The 17,658-nt window shown below is 37.5% G+C and overlaps 1 protein-coding gene across 1 annotated transcript; it reads left to right on the top strand.

Moving 5' to 3' along the window:
- The first annotated feature begins 1,821 nt into the window (after nucleotides 1-1,821).
- Nucleotides 1,822-16,266, top strand: LOC137254134 (uncharacterized). Its single transcript, XM_067791873.1, has 3 exons — nucleotides 1,822-5,547; nucleotides 9,282-10,161; nucleotides 15,663-16,266. Exons 1-3 carry the CDS (start codon nucleotides 1,822-1,824, stop codon nucleotides 16,244-16,246), a joined length of 5,190 nt encoding a protein of 1,729 aa, XP_067647974.1. The 3' UTR covers nucleotides 16,247-16,266.
- Nucleotides 16,267-17,658: the final 1,392 nt, after the last annotated feature.

Below are 17,658 nucleotides of genomic sequence, written 5' to 3'. Positions count from 1 at the left end.
GAATTTTTATTTAGAATACGAGGAATGGGAGAAGGGAGAAAACTCGCGCGGAATTTTCGTTTAGAATTGGGCTGAAGAACTCTTTCCTGATAATTTGTCACAATCTAAGTCCTTAATACATAATCCTCTCACCGCAGCGCCACGTATGCTTGTCCCTCCTCGAACTTGAAAGTATTTTCGTGTCACTTATACCGGACTGTATGTAATATTTCTTGCAAATATGAGCCAAATCGGACCACAACTACGAGTATTTTTAATATCTCGATCCTTGCCGCACCTAGTGGAATTTTTTTTTCATAAAGCGATTTCTATTTCTGTATGTGATATGTGTTCAAAATATGAGCTTAAACGGAGCACAAATACGATTTTTTTAATATCTCTATACCTGTGCCGCCTAGCAGCGATTTTTTTCATAGGTCGTTTCCTATTCATGTATGTAATATGTGTTCAAAATATGAGCTTAATTGGAACACAAATGCGATTTTTTTAAATATCTCGATCCTTTCGCCAGCTGGCGGCGATTTTTTTCATAGGTCGCTTTCTATTCATGTATGTATTATGTGTTCCAAATATGAGTCAAGTTGGACCGCAAATACATTTTTTTAAAATATTTCGATTCATGCGCCACCTATCGAAGTTTTTTTCTTATTATTGCATTGTCATCGGGTTCTGAACCATATTCCAAGTTTCATCCGTTTTCTCATCCACCCAATAAAGCTCAATTAACTTACCGGGCAGATAAACGATTCCTCACTTTAAAGTCAACTTTAACGATTTTCATTTTCTCATATGCCCTGTAAATTACGTTCACATTAAAAGTGTACTAGTTTTTTTTGCTGCATACTTTTAAGCTTGACATGATTTGCTTTACGGGCAGATGAGCTGTCGGTAAAATTTTCCGCCCGGTAATTTAATGGTCCCTGACCATGGTGCTTTCGCAGTGACCTAATGCCTTGTTAGACCAAAGAGGACAGTGGAGGGGAGCTATTCAGAATCGAAGTATGACACGGCGGACTATGATAAGAAGGGACTTTTGAGAACACTTTTGTTTATTAGCTGGTTCTACGTACCAAAGATGCAATTTTTCCGAACAAGGGCTGCCATTTCACTATATCGCATTTGATTTGTCCCACATCAGGCAAAAATTGTCATCCTAGGAACAGCTCCTTACATCTAGAGAACTCCATGTTCTCTTTACTCGAAAAAAATCAAACTTAGCCATCATTTAAGAGATCGGTTCTGCTGTCTGCCGGAAAAAATATATGTTTAAGGTGATTACACCTCTGCCAATTCGGCTCGTGGTGAGCATAGTTACACTAAACGGCGTATTCTTGTCTATTGATTGGTCGATCGCCCATCTTACCTTAGATGGTATATTTACTATTCGTACATTAACAAAAGGTGAATGGGAATTTTAGTTAAAAGTGAAACTCCAATCCTTAGTTTAGTAAAACGCATCTAAAATTTACATAACTGAAGCTTTGAAGAATCTAAAATAGTTCCAGCGCTGGTCCGGCGTCGTTGTTTTTACCGGACTCATATCCAACAACATCAGCCATCGAGTTGAACGCCACCTATGCTCAGGTGCTTCTCTCATTTGAATTGCTGTTGTTACTCTGAACACCGTTTTGAAGAAGCTCTCCCTTGGGAGGCATAGTAATTAAAATTGGTTAAAAGTAATTTGTGCTAGGAACCTGCGACGTTTTTTTATTGTGAAAAAACAAAAAAAATTAATTCGAAATATTTTTCTTATAGCACTGACTGTTGGTCGGATAAAATCCCAATATTATATTAATAATTTCTTAAATTCTCTTAAAAAGAATGCCAACAGCAAAATTTAAATACTACCAAAGTCCGAAACCATCGTATCAAGAGGTCAAGTTAGATGCAACGGATAAGAAGTCCGTTATTAGTTTGCGTCAATCAGCGCTAGGAAAAAATGTGGCTAAAACTAAAGCAACTATAAGGACACGGCATGAAATGTGTGAATCAACACAAACCCTAACCAAAGAAAAAGCCACAACTACTACATTTACCGATAGGGCTCTTGATCAACGTGCTAAGCCATATTTTAGCGTGCCGAGGATCGAGCTACGTTTAACTGATGTGGAACCAATAGCGTCTACGCTACCGGCAAAGCAACATGGTTATGATTTCACCAGTTCGACCAATTCACATTTTCAAGGTTGGATTGAAACTGCACCACGGAAATTCAAATCAAAACGGTCAAGTATATCAGCCTCCTCCAAGCGGGAAACCAGCACACCTAGCATACAAACGACACCAACGAAGAAATTGTCCGACGAACAGTTGGTCACATCGCAGGAAATGATGGATTCACAACATAAAGAGTCCGGACCAAAACGCATGAACATACGTGGTCCCGAATGGAAGAAACCTTGCCGCGAGAGTGTGGTGGCAGGCGCACCTAAACCCTTTGTCGGCACATGTCCATTAAATTTCGAGGAATTCTCTAAGCTATCACCAACGCGACAAAAATTCTTTTTAACACAAGATCCACGTAAAAAATATTGCCTTGTTAATCCGCAGTCATTACGTACAAAAGATTTCTCTGAAAAACGCGAGTTCAATATATTAACAAAGACGGTAAAATATGCGGACAACCTCTGCGGTGAGACACAATCACAAACGTCAGCGTCCTTCATTTGCGATCAAATTGATTTAGAGAATCCGGTACAATTGGATTTTCAAGGACTTGACTATCAAACAACTTTTCAAGCCGATGAGCAGGATATACAAAATCAAAGCCTCTATCGCAGCATCTTGCGTTACATGGAGCGTAGACGCGTCAAGAAAGAGATTGAAGATAGCGTGGAGTTGGAGTTACAAAATGAACGTTTAGCTGTGCCTAAATGTTTTGAAGTGCAAGATCGCACTTACGTAGAAAAAGAGCCAAGCCCCGAGCCACCAGCGCCATTTTGCAAACTCTATCGCGCAGCTGATAAGCCTTACAATAAAGAGCAGATAGCCGAAGAGGGACGTCATCGGCGGGAACGTTATAAAGAACTTTATTTGCGACGCAAAGCATTGGCGGAGCAAGAAAAAGATGCCAAAAAATTGCAAGACATAGCCAATGAAGAACTAAAGCCAACAATGCTGGCCAAGAAACATTTCGAAGAAATACTTAATACTATAAATGCAGCAGTGGATCCAGGTATCAAAATGGAAGGACTTAAACGTCCGCCACCCAAGCCTCCACAAACATATCCACATACCATGCGTGAAACTAAGCAATTCAAACAAAAAATTAAAGCGCAAAATCGTGTCAATCGTGAGAGAGCGCAGGTTAAAAAAGAATATTATCTAGAGAGATACGGCAAACTGAAAGACTATCCGGAAGCTAAGATTGAGATAAGCAGCGATACGCCTAAACAAAGCGATGGTAGTCCAGAGCTTAGCGAACAATCCAGTGATGATGAGGATAATATTGAAGTGGGTAAAGATGGCAGCAAATATAAGTTGCGCGGCTTTCACTTCAAATTAGGCGATACTTTGCGTGGTAAGCGGAATCAAAGCGAAAAAACTGGAGGCGCGCGTAAAGAAAAAACTTGTATAACCCGCGAGCAATGGCTTGCCGAGTTGATACCAAAAAAAGAAATGATTAAGGTGGATATCGATGAAGGCATGCCAAAAGTACGTGGACCAGATGATCCTCTAATGAAACTTTTCACACCACAATTCGGCTATAAGTTGCCACAAATAAAAAATAGCGCCGTGCGTGAGTTTATTGACAAGCGTTTGGGACGCCACTATGAGCGCGACTTGCGTAAAAAATTTAGAATGGTGCGTCCGCGTCTAGAGTATCCAATGAAGAAATTCAATTTGATACGTTTTCTCTACGTTGATAATGTACAAGATTTGCAAAGTAAAAAATCACAACACCAATTGCATAGCGCTGAAGTAGATTTGAAAAATACGACGATTGAGTATATGGCGGCCAAAAAAGAAATCAAGCGTCAGCAGATGGCAAACATTAAGACCAAACGTTTAAAACTGCTGGGTATACCCTGTCAGGAGGTGAAAAAATCAAGCTTACAAACAAAATGCGAACAATCAGGCTCAGAATCAGACTCAGAATGGGTACCCGAACCCGAAGCCGAAGTGCACGATCAGGAGATGGAGAATCAGCGCGCCAAAGCGGCTAAAAGTATTAGGCTTCCATTGCATTTACGAGGAAATATGCCCGCGCCAAAACATCGGGAGACGACCATACGTCGACATCCACGTAAACCGCGTGACTACCTAGGTGAGCGCGTGCCTTCGGAGCTATTTGATCAGACCGTAGTTAAATCGCATAAACCACACCTGTTAAAGCTCAAACCGGACGACATGCATTTTAGTAATTTGCGTGAAGTGCAGAAACGCGATTATTCGAAAATGTTTGAAGCACGGCATCATCATGATCATTGGAATCATATGCAGCAGAAACCGGTTGATGTGCATTATCAACCGAAAATTGTTGAGCCCGAGATAACTAAAGTCAAACGTAAGGAAGATCGTATAGTTATGGAAAATTTTCGTATGGCACAGCCGCCATGTAATCAATTTGTTCAAATGGATTTAACACTGCCCAAATGGGATACAAAAGCCTTGATTGATAATTATTTGCAGAGTACGCGCAAACATGTCATTACCGATAAGACTTTGCGCACAAAAGATTTGTGTAAGTCGCGGGATTTTTATTTTCATAGTAGACCACGTGAAGATTTCGAAGGACTTGACTATCCGGGACGAAAGGAGTACTTAGACTTTTTGCATGAAATACGTAAATCGCTCTACGAAACGAAAGTTAATAACGATGATGAGAAACAAAAGCTGACTGTTAATCGTGAGGAGATTATACAGGAAATTGAAGAAGATTTGAAAAGTATTGAAACATGTTTAACCTCACTCAGCAGTTCGATTTGTACAAATCTAACAAATGATAGCGGTAGTTTCCTATTAATGGAGGGTAAAACAAAAATTCCACTCGATTATATACGTAAATCTGTGGTGCCTTTCGACTCAATGAATCGTTGTCGTTTTAAGTTTGAACCACTCGATATCGAGACTGAGGAAAAAAACCCGTTTATGGTGATGCCTTTTGCGGGACAACGTAAGGCACAGCAAGAATTGATTACATCCAAGGATGGTTTCTTTACATTTAATACACGATTACAAAATGGTTTGCGTCTACGTCTTGAGGTACCTGTCGAAGATGTGCGTCAAAAGTTGATTGGACGTGGACCGCATAAGTTTCCTAGTGTTGTTGCAACTGATATCGATGAAAATTATGTAGATGAGTTAAAAAATCGTCCACCAATTAAAATGTTTAATTTCAAAAGTGGAAGAGGCTTCATTAAAGATGCGATGCGTCTGAAATTTGAATCTATGCTCATACAAGGTCAAATAGTGCGTACGAAGATATATGATCGCTTGAATGAAAATCATTGGGAAAATATGCTTGGTCTGAAGTCACTGTATGAGAAACTATTTGTCAACTGGGAGAAGAAAGAGTATGAAGCGGCAATGTCAGTGGTGCATCAGGTGAGTAAGCGTTTAAGGCCCAGTTTTTCAGTAGTTGGATATGCTAAGCTTGAACCATAGATGTTAAGTAATGATTAGATAATGCTAATGATTGCTAATTAACCTTCATCTGCGAAATTCTCTAATTCATTAAATAATTAGAATTAGTTCAACTTATTCCTATTAGATAATGGAAATTCTTATTCCAATGGTAAATCTAATTGCAATTAGTTGCCATTAGCAAAAAAAATTGGTTTACCTTTACAATTAGAAATCTAATTGACTTCTGCTAATGCAATTAGATATTCAATTAGCTCGAATTAGAATTAATTATTTTGATGAAAATAAATTGTTTTCAAAGAATTATTGAAGTTAACGAATAATGATGTAAATAAATATAAATAATTGATTCTAATTCGAGCTAATTGAATATCTAATTGCATTACCAGAAGTCAGTTAGATTTCTAATTGTAAAGGTAACCCAATTTTTTTTGCTAATGGCAACTAATTGCAATTAGATTTACCATTAGAATAAAAATTTCAATTATCTAATGCGAATTAGTTGAACTATTTCTAATTGTTTAATGAATTAGAGAATATAAAACAATTGCATCAATTGCTAACTCTAATTGGAATTTAACATGTATGGCTTGAACTAAAGTAAACTATCGAGAGAAGTTTTGCAGTAAGTTCAAGGCCATCTTTGTGGTAGGATTTTCTGCGCAACATTACTGGTTTTTCATTATCGAGATAATTTGTAGATACGGCAACATCTGGCTTTTCTTGCTGTGAGAAAAACAAATGTAACCAAAGTATAAATGTAAATTGAACAAGTAAGGAAGGCTAAGTTCGGGTGTAACCGAACATTACATACTCAGAAGAGAGCTTTGGCGACAAAATAAGGGAAAATCACCATGTAGGAAAATTAACCAAGGGTAACCCTGGAATGTGTTTGTATGATATGGGTATCAAATGGAAGGTATTAAAGAGTATTTTAAAAGGGAGAGATCCTTAGTTAAATAGGTGGACGCCTTTTCAAGATATCACCATAAAGGTGGACCAGGGGTGACTCTAGAATGTGTTTGTGCGATATGGGTATCAAATTAAAGGTATTAATAAGGGTTTTAAAAGGGAGCGTATATGTGAAGGCGTTTTCGAGATATCGACAAAAATGTGGACCAGGGTAACCCAGAACATCATCTATCGGGTACCGCTAATTTATTTATAAATGTAATACCACGAACAGTATTCCTGCCATGATTCCAAGGGTTTTTGATTTCGCCCTGCAGAACTTTTTCATTTTCTTCTACTTAATATGGCAGGAGTCACACCCATTTTACAAAGTTTTTCCTAAAGTTATATTTTGCGTCAAAAAACCAATCCAGTCACCATGTTTCATCCCTTTTTTCGTATTTGGTATAGAATTATGGCATTTTTCGAAATTTTCGATGTCGAAAAAGTGGGCGTGGTCATAGTCAGATTTCGCCCATTTTTAATACCAAGATAAAGTGAGTTCAGATAAGTACGTGAACTAAGTTTAGTAAAGATATATCGATTTTTGCTCAAGTTATCGTGTCAACGGCCGAGCGGAAGGACCGACGGTCAACTGGGCGTGGCTTTAACCGATTTCGCCCATTTTTACAGAAAACAGTTACCGTCAAAGAAGCTATGCCCGTACCAAATTTCACAAATTTTTGTTCGACTTATGGCATTAAAAGTATTCTAGACAAATTAAATGAAAAAGGGCGGAGCCACGCCCATATTGAATTTTCGTTTATTTTTGTATTTTGTTGCACCATATCATTACTGTGTGGCGGCCACCGTGGTGTGATGGTAGCGTGTTCCGCCTACGACACCGTATGCCCCAGGTTCACACCCCGGGCAAAGCAACATCAAAATTTTAGAAATAAGGTTTTTCAATTAGAAGAAAATTTTTCTAAGCGGGGTCGCCCCTCGGCAGTGTTTGGGAAGCGCTCCGGGTGTATTTCTGCCATGAAAAGCTCTCAGTGAAAACTCATCTGCCTTACATATGCCGTTCGGAGTCGGCATAACACATGTAGGCCCCGTCCGGCCAATGTGTAGGGAAAATCAAGAGGAGCACGACGCAAATTGGAAGAGAAGCTCGGCCTTAGATCTCTTCGGAGGTTATCGCGCCTTACATTTATTTATTTTTATATCATTACTGGTGTTGAATGTTGACATAATTACTTATATACTGCAAGGTTATCCAATTTTTTGTTAAAATTTTACTTTTAATTATTTTTTTTAAGTGGGCGTGTTCGTCATGCGATTTTGCTAATTTTTATTTAGAACACATATAGTAATAGGAGTAACATTCCTGTCAAATTTTATCATGATATCTTCAATGAGCGCCAAATTACAGCTTGCAAAACTTTTAAATTACCTTCTTTTTTCTATTCTGCGTCATAAAGTCAACCCACTACCAAGCTTCATCGCTTTATCCGTCTTTGTTAATGAACTATCGCACTTTTTCGGTTTTTCGAAATTTTCGATATCGAAGAAGATGGCGTGGTTATAGTCCGATTTCGTTCATTTTTAATAGCGATCTGAGATGAGTGCCCAGGAACTTACATACCAAATTTCATTAAGATACCTCAAAATTTACTTAAGTTATCGTGTTTACGGACGGACATGGTTTAATGAATTTCTTTTTTCGCCCAGATCATTTTGATATAGTATAGAAGTCTATATCTATCTCGATTAGTTTATGCCGTTACGGATTACCGCTATGTGAACAAAATTAATATACTCTGTGAGCTGTGCTGAGCTGAGTATAAAAATCTGTGTGTAAATAAATTAAACCGTTTATCTCAGCATCAGTATGATCACTTTCGTCACAGTTTAATATAATATTTTACAGTCAAGACACACAAGAATGTAAACAGCTGATCTGTTAACTAGAGTTTAACACCGCCAGATCGGCCGCTTAAGCTCAGTTTAAACTTTATAAGTTTAAATGTAGTTTAACTGACATACTGTGTTGAACTTGTACTGAAACCCCTGTCTAAATATGGCTTATTGAAGTATTTCGCAATTTCCTGGACGTTGGGTGAAATATGAACTTCTGCGAGAGTATTCCAAATACTGAAATCTTACGGCTGCGAGTTTCTATGTCAGATTAAAAAATTAACCCTCTATATTAGAGCTTGATTGGAGTACTTTTTATGTCGGTTTTCTCAGAATTTGTTTCAAAAAGGTTGAGATAAGTCGTTTTTGAGACGATAAGGCGGTCTTTAACGGGATTGTAAGGTAGGACCTTATTCGATAATATTCTAAGATTGGGTGTTTTTTAAATGGGGAGTGCTTAAAACAAATTTTGTTAGGGGTCGTTATTTTAAAGTTTGCTTAGAAAGAGAGTTTTCGAAACGGCAGCGTTTTAGAATTACGAATGTAAACAAAATTGGCCATAAAGCTTCTTAATTGGGCTAGCTCCGGTACCGAGGTAGCTATCAGCTCAATTCTAGGTTTAAGACTGCCAGAACTAGAAGGTAAAGGTGATGTTCCTGTATATAAATATATAGCGAGGCCATTGCGGGAAGGGTTTGATATGACCACGTTGAAGCTTATGGGTCATCCTACCCCCTCCTTCCGTGAAGAGTTTGGGTCGTCCAGAGCCTCACTTTGCTAAATAAACAGGATTCACCACGGGTAGGTTAGGTCGATAATTGGAGAAGCTATAAATTGCGCTGGGATCACCTTGAGCATCTAATAAACTCGTTCCCATTTTTTCATAGGTAAAATCATATTACGATCGAACAGACGCACTAAAGCGCGAGTTCCGTGAATTGGAACGTCAGCAGATTGTGCTCAACATGGACATCGTCTTTATTGAGGGTCATTGGATACGTCGTATTATGTTGCAGAACTTTCACTATCTACTTGGTGATTCGGAATGGCGTTACGAAAACGATTGGATACATCGTATTGAAGTCCAACGTGATTCAGAGTGTGACGACGAAGAGGAAGGTGAAGAAGAAGACGATGATGATAGCGAAAATGATAGCGAGGAGGACAGAGCCGGTGGTCGTAAACGAAGGACATGTTTAAAAACTGGAATTGAACTAGAAAATTTCGAAGAATCTATAGCTAAACGTACCATAGTCAATATACGTAGACGTGACAAAGATGACGCATGGGCTATAAAAGCCTATTATGAGGATGTATATTTACAAAACTTACACCCGATATTAATTGTATTTCCGGATGCCGAAATCTTTATGCAAGGCATAGAAAATTTGAAGATTAAAACGTTTGTCCTGCTACTCGAAATGCATTTCACATTATCCATACACACCGAGCTGCAGAGTCGTTTGGAGACCTTTGAGGAATGGTGTTTAGAGGATTTACGTGAAAAGCAGGCATATGTGTCACGTAAATGTGCCAAGTTGTATTTTATGGCTGATCGGGCACAGGAAATGAAACAACTTACTATGGAATTTTTGGGTTTGCCCATTGAGGAGTCATACAGCGATGAGAGCTTCATCAAGCATCGTGCTGTCATAGCTGAACTATGGCGTGAAATTGTACCAGCGAATATGCGTAGCGCTAGTGGTGAAGATATTGAACCCTTTGAAATGGTCGCTATGATTTCAGAAGTGGTAATGGAACTGATTGGTAAGTTCCATGTAGTTTTCTCTTTTGAGCGTTGTCGGTTTATTCTGGGGGAGGGCATACTTATTTTCGTGACAGTCGGTTGTACCATTTTGTTTTGACAAAATTGATATAGAAGTTACTAAGGGAATGAACACATTTCCCAAAACCATGCAATCATATAATCAACGACCTTCTATCGGAGTAAAAGTTCGCTAGTGATCTCTAGTGCTTGAAGGAGTAGATGCAGAAGCTGACAGAGCTCTATAACTAATGAAAGCGAGTTGGGTCTGGTTTTGAAAGGAACCATTTGTATTTTAATTGCTATGGTAAAAATGCTTCAGAAATGAACTAGGTTAGGTTAGGTTGGGTGGTAGCTCCCCTGATAGGGGAAGATCACTTGGACAACATGAAGGTCCGTTGTGATACCACATATAATACACTTAAATAACGGTGACGTAGATATAACTACCTAGAGAATCGTTGGGTAGCAACGATAAAGTTCCGAATGATCCCGATCTCAACCTTGGATAGCTCCTCGGGAGATCCAAGTGAGTCGCGACCGAAACAATTTCGCCTAGTTCTGGCAAAAGCTGGGAAATCTAGCATAAAGTGATTTCGTGATTCCACCCCATCATCATCCATACAACTGCAGCAGGATGGAGTTTCCAATATATTGAAACGTACCGCATGGATACCCATGGGACAGTGCCCTGTCAAAACCCCAATGACCATTGATAGGTGAGCCTTAGTGAACTAAATTATTTGAGCAGACCTCCTGCCATCCACTTTCGGCCAGAAAGATCTTGCTACCCTGCAAGACGTAGTGTCCGCCCAACGTTTGCTGAGCGGGCTCGAGGCCCAGCTATGGAGGAGCAGAGAACTAAGTCCGTTCTTATATTTAAGACCACATCGTCTTTTGAAAGAAGTGCAGTCGAGGTTCCCCACATACGAATGCTGCTGTATTGCCAAAATAAATGGGTGCTTGCATTTTTTTTTCCAAAGAATAGCTATTTACATAGGTGTCAATTTGCATATAAGGAATTAAAATTTAAACTTTTTTTGCATAAATAGAAAGATCACTTCTAAATTAGTCCAAAATGTATATTTTTAAAAAATAGAAAGCATCTGTTCGAAAATTTCAAACAAGCTATGTATGTTCAATATGTCAGTTTCAGTTAGAATGTAGATACCCACATTATATTTAAGGACGGCAGAATAGTCCCGTTGGTTTGCGGAAACGTTTACCACAAGTGGCCTTAAAGAGGAAAGTACAGGTCGTAGCAAAGGTGCTGATTTTTAAACGGTTTTATTTAGCTTGACTTGACAGGCTGCACGGCCGTTTGGAACGAATTTTGATTTTGAAATTTAAGTAACTTCCCTATAAGCTACAAGCTTGAAACTTGGAATATAGTTCAGAACCCGATCGGCCGCTAGGTGGCGCAAGGATCGAGATATTCACAAAAATCGTATTTGTGGTCCGAATTGGCTAATATTTGGAACACATAATATATACAAGAATAGAAAGCGACCTATGAAAAAATTGCCACTAGGTGGCGCAAGGATGGAGAAATTCACAAAAATTGTATTTGTGGTCCGATTTGGCTTATATTTGGAACACATAAAACATACAGGAATAGAAAGCGACCTATGAAAAAAAATTGCCATTAGGTGGCGCAAGGATCGAAATATTCACAAAAATCGTATTTGTGGTCCGATTTGGCTCATATTTGGAACAGATAATGCATACATGAATAGAAAGCGACCTATGAAAAAAATTGCCGTTAGGTGGCACAAGGATCGAGATATTCACAAAAATCGTATTTGTGGTCCGATTTGGCTCATTTTTGGAACGCATAATATATACAAGGATTGCAAGTATCGAGATATTCACAAAAATCTTATTTGTGGTCCGATTTTGCTCATATTTGCAACACATAATACAAACATGAATAGAAAGCGACCTATGATGTCAGATTTGGCTCATATTTGGAACAAATATTACATACAGTCCGGTAGAAGTGACATCAAAATATTTTGGAGTTCGAGGAGAGACAAGCATACGTGGCGCAGAGTCGAGTAAAATCTTTGAAAGGATTATGTATTGAGGACTTAGATTGTAACAAATTGTCAGGAAGGAGTCCTTGTAATAATGAGTCACTAAATGAACTAAATAGAATGAGAAATAATGGACAATTAAATAAAGACTAAAAACTTGAAAATAAAATAGTTAAAAAAAATGTTTAAGTTAAACGGTTTTATTGAAATAATACTTACATGAAGTAATAACCCAGCCAGCATTTCTTGAAAATTTTGATCAAAACATATTTAAATACCCTGCAAAAATCGTTGGACCATGTGGTCCACTGGAGTACTTACCATTCTACTCCACTGTAATGCAGCGATGGACCAGCTCATGTTTCTAAACGAACATGTTGTAAGCCGATCATTGCTCGTTTTTAACGATTGTAATCACTACACGATGTTTATTGGACTGTGGGTACTCCATGGATTACTCTGATGTAATGCGGAGCTGGAGTATATGGTCCGGTCCTAGGACATTGCAATGTTAATTGGACCATATTTTTTCTATGAAGTGTGGTTAATTTTGGAGTACTCGCGATTTTTGCAGGGTATCATACCCCAAGATGATTAAAAACGTTCAAATTTAACAGCATTTTCTGTTCGAAAATTAACGTATCGTCGGGAGAAAAATGTACCATAAATGTGATTATTCTTGAATAATCATTTATGATTCCTATTTCGAAACGCTTTTTATTCATATTTGATATCATTGTAAAATTGAGGTTTAATAGTTTTAAAGTAATATTTGACTGCTTTTCACAGTCATTTTCTGATCATATTCCTGAATATATTTCAATCGTTTTGGTTGAGATTTTTGAATCATTTTTGAATGCCATTATAATGCATTTATTCTTCATATCTCATTCAAAATAGGATACTACATAATAATCTTATTTCATCAGGGGAAGAAAGCATGCGAAAGTGAGCTATTCGAACCACAGCTAACTCGCAAACAAACTTGACCGATATACATCTGCGACTACAACATCCAACATCAGCATTGTCGTCTGTATCTTAAAATACGGATACGATACGGGATGTTGAAGCCGTATCCAGGTATGTCAAGATGGTTTCAATTACCTGGGGTTCAAATAGCTAACAACCTATGTATTGTCCAATCATTATGTATTTTCTGGGAAGCTGAAGGGGAGAAATGGTTGGGGAAATCTTCGTTCACGAGCAGCATTACATTATTTTTGTCTTGAAGAATATCTTTTGCATAAATAATAAAATTTTTATATATTTTTTCTTAGCTTCATGATTGAAAAAATATGTGTATGTGAAAAAAATAAAATTTTTAATGAAAAGTAAAATTTCAACAAGTATAAAATTCATTATTCAGTCAACAAATATATTCATAAAAGATTCAGAAAGCTGAATGAAAAATGTTTATAAATTTTTGATCACCTAAAGTAAACACTTTGATTCAAATATGATTCCAAAATGTGATTGAAAAACTATATTCAGTTTTTGATCATCAAAGGTAAGCATATTTGATTATTCTTTTTGTTGGTTTTTATGAAATATTAAAATTTAGTCATTAAAGGACTTCAAAAATGATTCCAAAAAGTGATCGAAAAATGCTTTTTAGTTTTTCACCATCAAAAGTATTCATATTTGATTATTTCTTTTGTTCAATTGTATGATAACTCATTATTTAGTCAGAAAGAGTAATCAAATTGTATTGATATGTAAGGAAATTCAAAATTGAATCACCTAAATGCTTAGTGGGAATAATACTAAAAGCTAGAAAATAATTAGGTAGGTCATAGGTACTAGTCATCACACTCCTCATCAATATAGCGCGTTGATCAGACAATTAAATAAAAGCGTTGCACGCGTCAAATTTCTATCGAGTCATCTTAAAAACCAACTGAACCTTAATAAGGATATGCTACGCCTCAAATTTTTAGAAATTTCACGTGCCCAACGCTTTTATTTAATTGTCTGATCAACGCCCTAGATTGATGAGGAGTGTGATGAGTCATCACTGATGACTAATACCTAGGACCTACCTAATTATTTTCTAGCTTTTAGTATTGTAACGAATTTCGTATCGCTAAACTGTTGAATAAATAACTCCAATATTCAATAATGCAAATGGTCTTTATTAGACTACTTTGAAAATACTTCACAATAACACTTATACTTACTTCGCAATTGATAGCGTATTTAAACCAAACTGATTGCTCATGCCTCAGCTGGTGCTGCTTTTATACTTTTCGGTTTCCTCGTTCGCATATTTCTAGGCTTTCTCCTTCTAGAATTTACTAGTTCGCTGAAGATTGCATACTTTTGTGAGTATCTCTCCGCTGCTGTATGTACAAATGTGTAGACATAATGCTTGATTTGTTTATGTAGATACAAGTGACTCTTAGTATCGGCTTAGAGATGATAGATTGCCTTAGTGTTGTTAATATTCGTCACAGTATTATTATTACTTCATGTAAGAATTGTTTTCAATAAACCCGTTTAACTTACATTTTTTTTTAAATTATTTTGTTTTACATGAAAAGAGATTTCCCCTCGAAGTATTTTCGTTCACGCCGAGAACAAGTGCATTTTTCTGCGGCTGCGCACCAATAAACGATGCGATCGACGTGGATAATGACTTTACGAAGTTCAAATGTCGACTAGGACCATTACTTTGTAGCAGAAAAGCGCAAGAAATCTTCGACCTGAAGATTGATTGGTTTATTTAGTAATAATAGAATTGAAGACGCCCGGGCCAGAAGAAATTCCCATAGATTTGGTAGCAGAGAAAGGGAAGGTATCCACTGGTTTGGGAGAGACATGTGCAGGAAGACTTGATCTCCCTTGGTGCTTTCAATTGACTGGCGAAACTAGCTACGCTAAGGCCAAAGTCGCCTAGACGGTTAGCGCCGATCAAATGTTATGAGCTGCTCTGTCGGATTATTGAGGATCATTTTCAAATTCCAATTTGCGGTTATTTAAGCGCCATCTCCAGTGGCGTTCATTCAAGGTCGATCCGCTCGCTCAGTATTCGGTTTTCGGTTTCGGCGTTGTGCCATCATGAGTGTCGATTATCGGTTTGTCTCAAAACCAAATTTGACAAGGGATGACGGAAAATCGTTCCAATATATACCATAAATTTAAATCTGCCCCTAAAGGGCCAATTAATGGTGACTTATCCATAACCAGATAAAACAACTGATCGAACCAACCTTGTGCAAATCAATCTAATCGATTAATGGTGCCATACCATAACGCTAAAGCCATAACCATAGTATAGCCAATCAATTGGTTTTTGGTTTTTCGCCATATCCACAACCTAAAAACCGCTTACCACACCGAATATCCTGGGTTCAGAATATAGAATAGAATGGAATAGAAGTTCGACCTTAAATTTTTTCTGAGATCATCGCGCTTCTTGCATTTATTTGTATGTAAGTAAACGTTTGCCTTTGTTTTACTTCCAGCTAAATTTGAATCAATACCAGTCGAGGAGAGTCGTCGTATAGAATCGCAATTACGTCGCCGGCGTTCATACGACCGTAAAATGTCACGACAAGCATACCAAGTAGAGAAACGTATTGAGAGTGAAATGAAAAAGGTACGTAAGAATTTGGAGCCACCCTACGTAAAACCGAAGCGTGTCGGTAAATTACCACGTTACCTTATCAAGAGGAAGGAACGTAAGATATCCTTCAAGGAGCAACGCGTTTCGGAACATACCAAATTCTTCTTTCGTGCCTTCCACGATGAAGGTGATGTTATGCAGCTGCAAGATGCTCGCGATAGTATTTTTGTCATGGACACCATACAAGAACAAATTGTACCATTCTATTTTGATCATTTCCTTAAATTGAATGGTTATACGCCAAATTATAATTTCAAGACACAAATTGAGCTGCGTGACGGACCGGAAATACAACGTGTCGCTGTACGTTCTGTAGTGCCAGAAATTTTAGAGAGACTTGATAAATGGGAGTCAGTACGAAAGCGCACTATGGAGGATAATATTCAACGTAATCCAAAGATGTACGAAAATGTTAATTTTTGAATTGTTGGCATTCGTTGGTAAGGAGCGACAAGTTTTCTATGTGTGTATTTATTTGATATTTTTAAAATACTTTTCTTAGAATTTTATACGAAATTTGCAGAAACACTCTTAAGATTGACTTTCATTTCATGCCTTTTCCAAACAATCCAAAAGTGATTCTGAAATACTTCTTTTACTGCAGAAACGAATCTTTCGTGTATTTCGACTTCAGAATACATTTGAATGACGTCAGAATTTGTTTTCAAAACGCATTATCTCAGATTCGACTCAAGAACGTCCTATCTCAGAATTATTATCATGAACACCCCAGCTAATGTCAAAATGGACTGATATTGAGCTTGGATAGGGCGTTTTCGAAACAAAATCTGAGTTAGGTCGTTCTTCAACCGAATGCTGAGATAGTGTGTTATTGAAACCATTTCTGAGATAATACGGTTTGTAGTTTTATATGTGAAGGCGTTTTCGAGATACCGACCAAAATGTGGACCAGGGTGACCCAGAGCATCATCTGTCGGGTACCGCTAATTTATTTATATATGTACCACGAACAGTATTCCTGCCATGATTCCAAGGGCTTTTGTTTTCGCCCTGCAGAACTTCATTTTCTTCTACCTAATATGGTAGGTGTCACACTGATTTTACGAAATTATTTCTAAAGTTATATTTTGCGTCAAAAAATCAATCCAATCACCATTTTTCATCCATTTTTTCGTATTTGGTATAGAATTATGGAATTTTTTTCATTTTTCGAAATTTTCGATATCGAAAAAGGGGCGTGGGTATAGTCGGATTTCGGTCATTTTTAATACCAAGATAAAGTGAGTTCAGACAAGTACGTGAACTAAGTTTAGTAAAGATATATCGATTTTTGCTCAAGTTATCGTGTTAAGGGCCGAGCGGAAGGACGGACGGGATCGACTGTGTATAAAAACTGGGCGTGACTTCAACCGATTTCGCCCATTTTTCACAGAAAACAGTTATCGTCAAAGAAGCTATGCCCTTACCAAATTTCACAAGGATTGGTAAATTTTTGTTCGACTTATGGCATTAAAATTATTCTAGATGAATTAAATGAAAAAGGGCGGAGCCACGCCCATTTTGAAATTTTCTTTCATTTTTGTATTTTGTTGCAACATATCATTACTGGAGTTGAATGTTGACATAATTTACTTATATACTGTAAAGATATTAAATTTTTTGTTAAAATTTGACTCTAAAATTTTTTTTTAAGTGGGCATGTTTGTCATCCGATTTTGCTAATTTTATTTAGCACACATATAGTAATAGGAGTAACGTTCCTGCCAAATTTCATCATGATATCCTCAACGACTGCCAAATTACCGCTTGCAAAACTTTTAAATTACCTTATTTTAAAAGTGGGCGGTGCCACGCCCTTTGTCCAAAATTTTACT

Source organism: Eurosta solidaginis, chromosome 5 (assembly GCF_040869045.1).
Source record: "Eurosta solidaginis isolate ZX-2024a chromosome 5, ASM4086904v1, whole genome shotgun sequence".
Lineage (NCBI taxonomy): Eukaryota > Metazoa > Arthropoda > Insecta > Diptera > Tephritidae > Eurosta > Eurosta solidaginis.
The sequence above is the reverse complement of the archived record's forward strand: the minus strand, read 5'-3'. Positions and strand labels throughout refer to the sequence as shown.

Bases quoted from the DNA above. Each gene is read 5' to 3' on its own strand.
- LOC137254134 (XM_067791873.1), top strand. From the start codon at position 1,822: ATGCCAACAGCAAAATTTAAATACTACCAAAGTCCGAAACCATCGTAT. The intron at 5,548-9,281 runs GTGAGTAAGCGT...ATTTTTTCATAG, and splicing joins CAATGTCAGTGGTGCATCAG to GTAAAATCATATTACGATCG. The intron at 10,162-15,662 runs GTAAGTTCCATG...TTTTACTTCCAG, and splicing joins AGTGGTAATGGAACTGATTG to CTAAATTTGAATCAATACCA.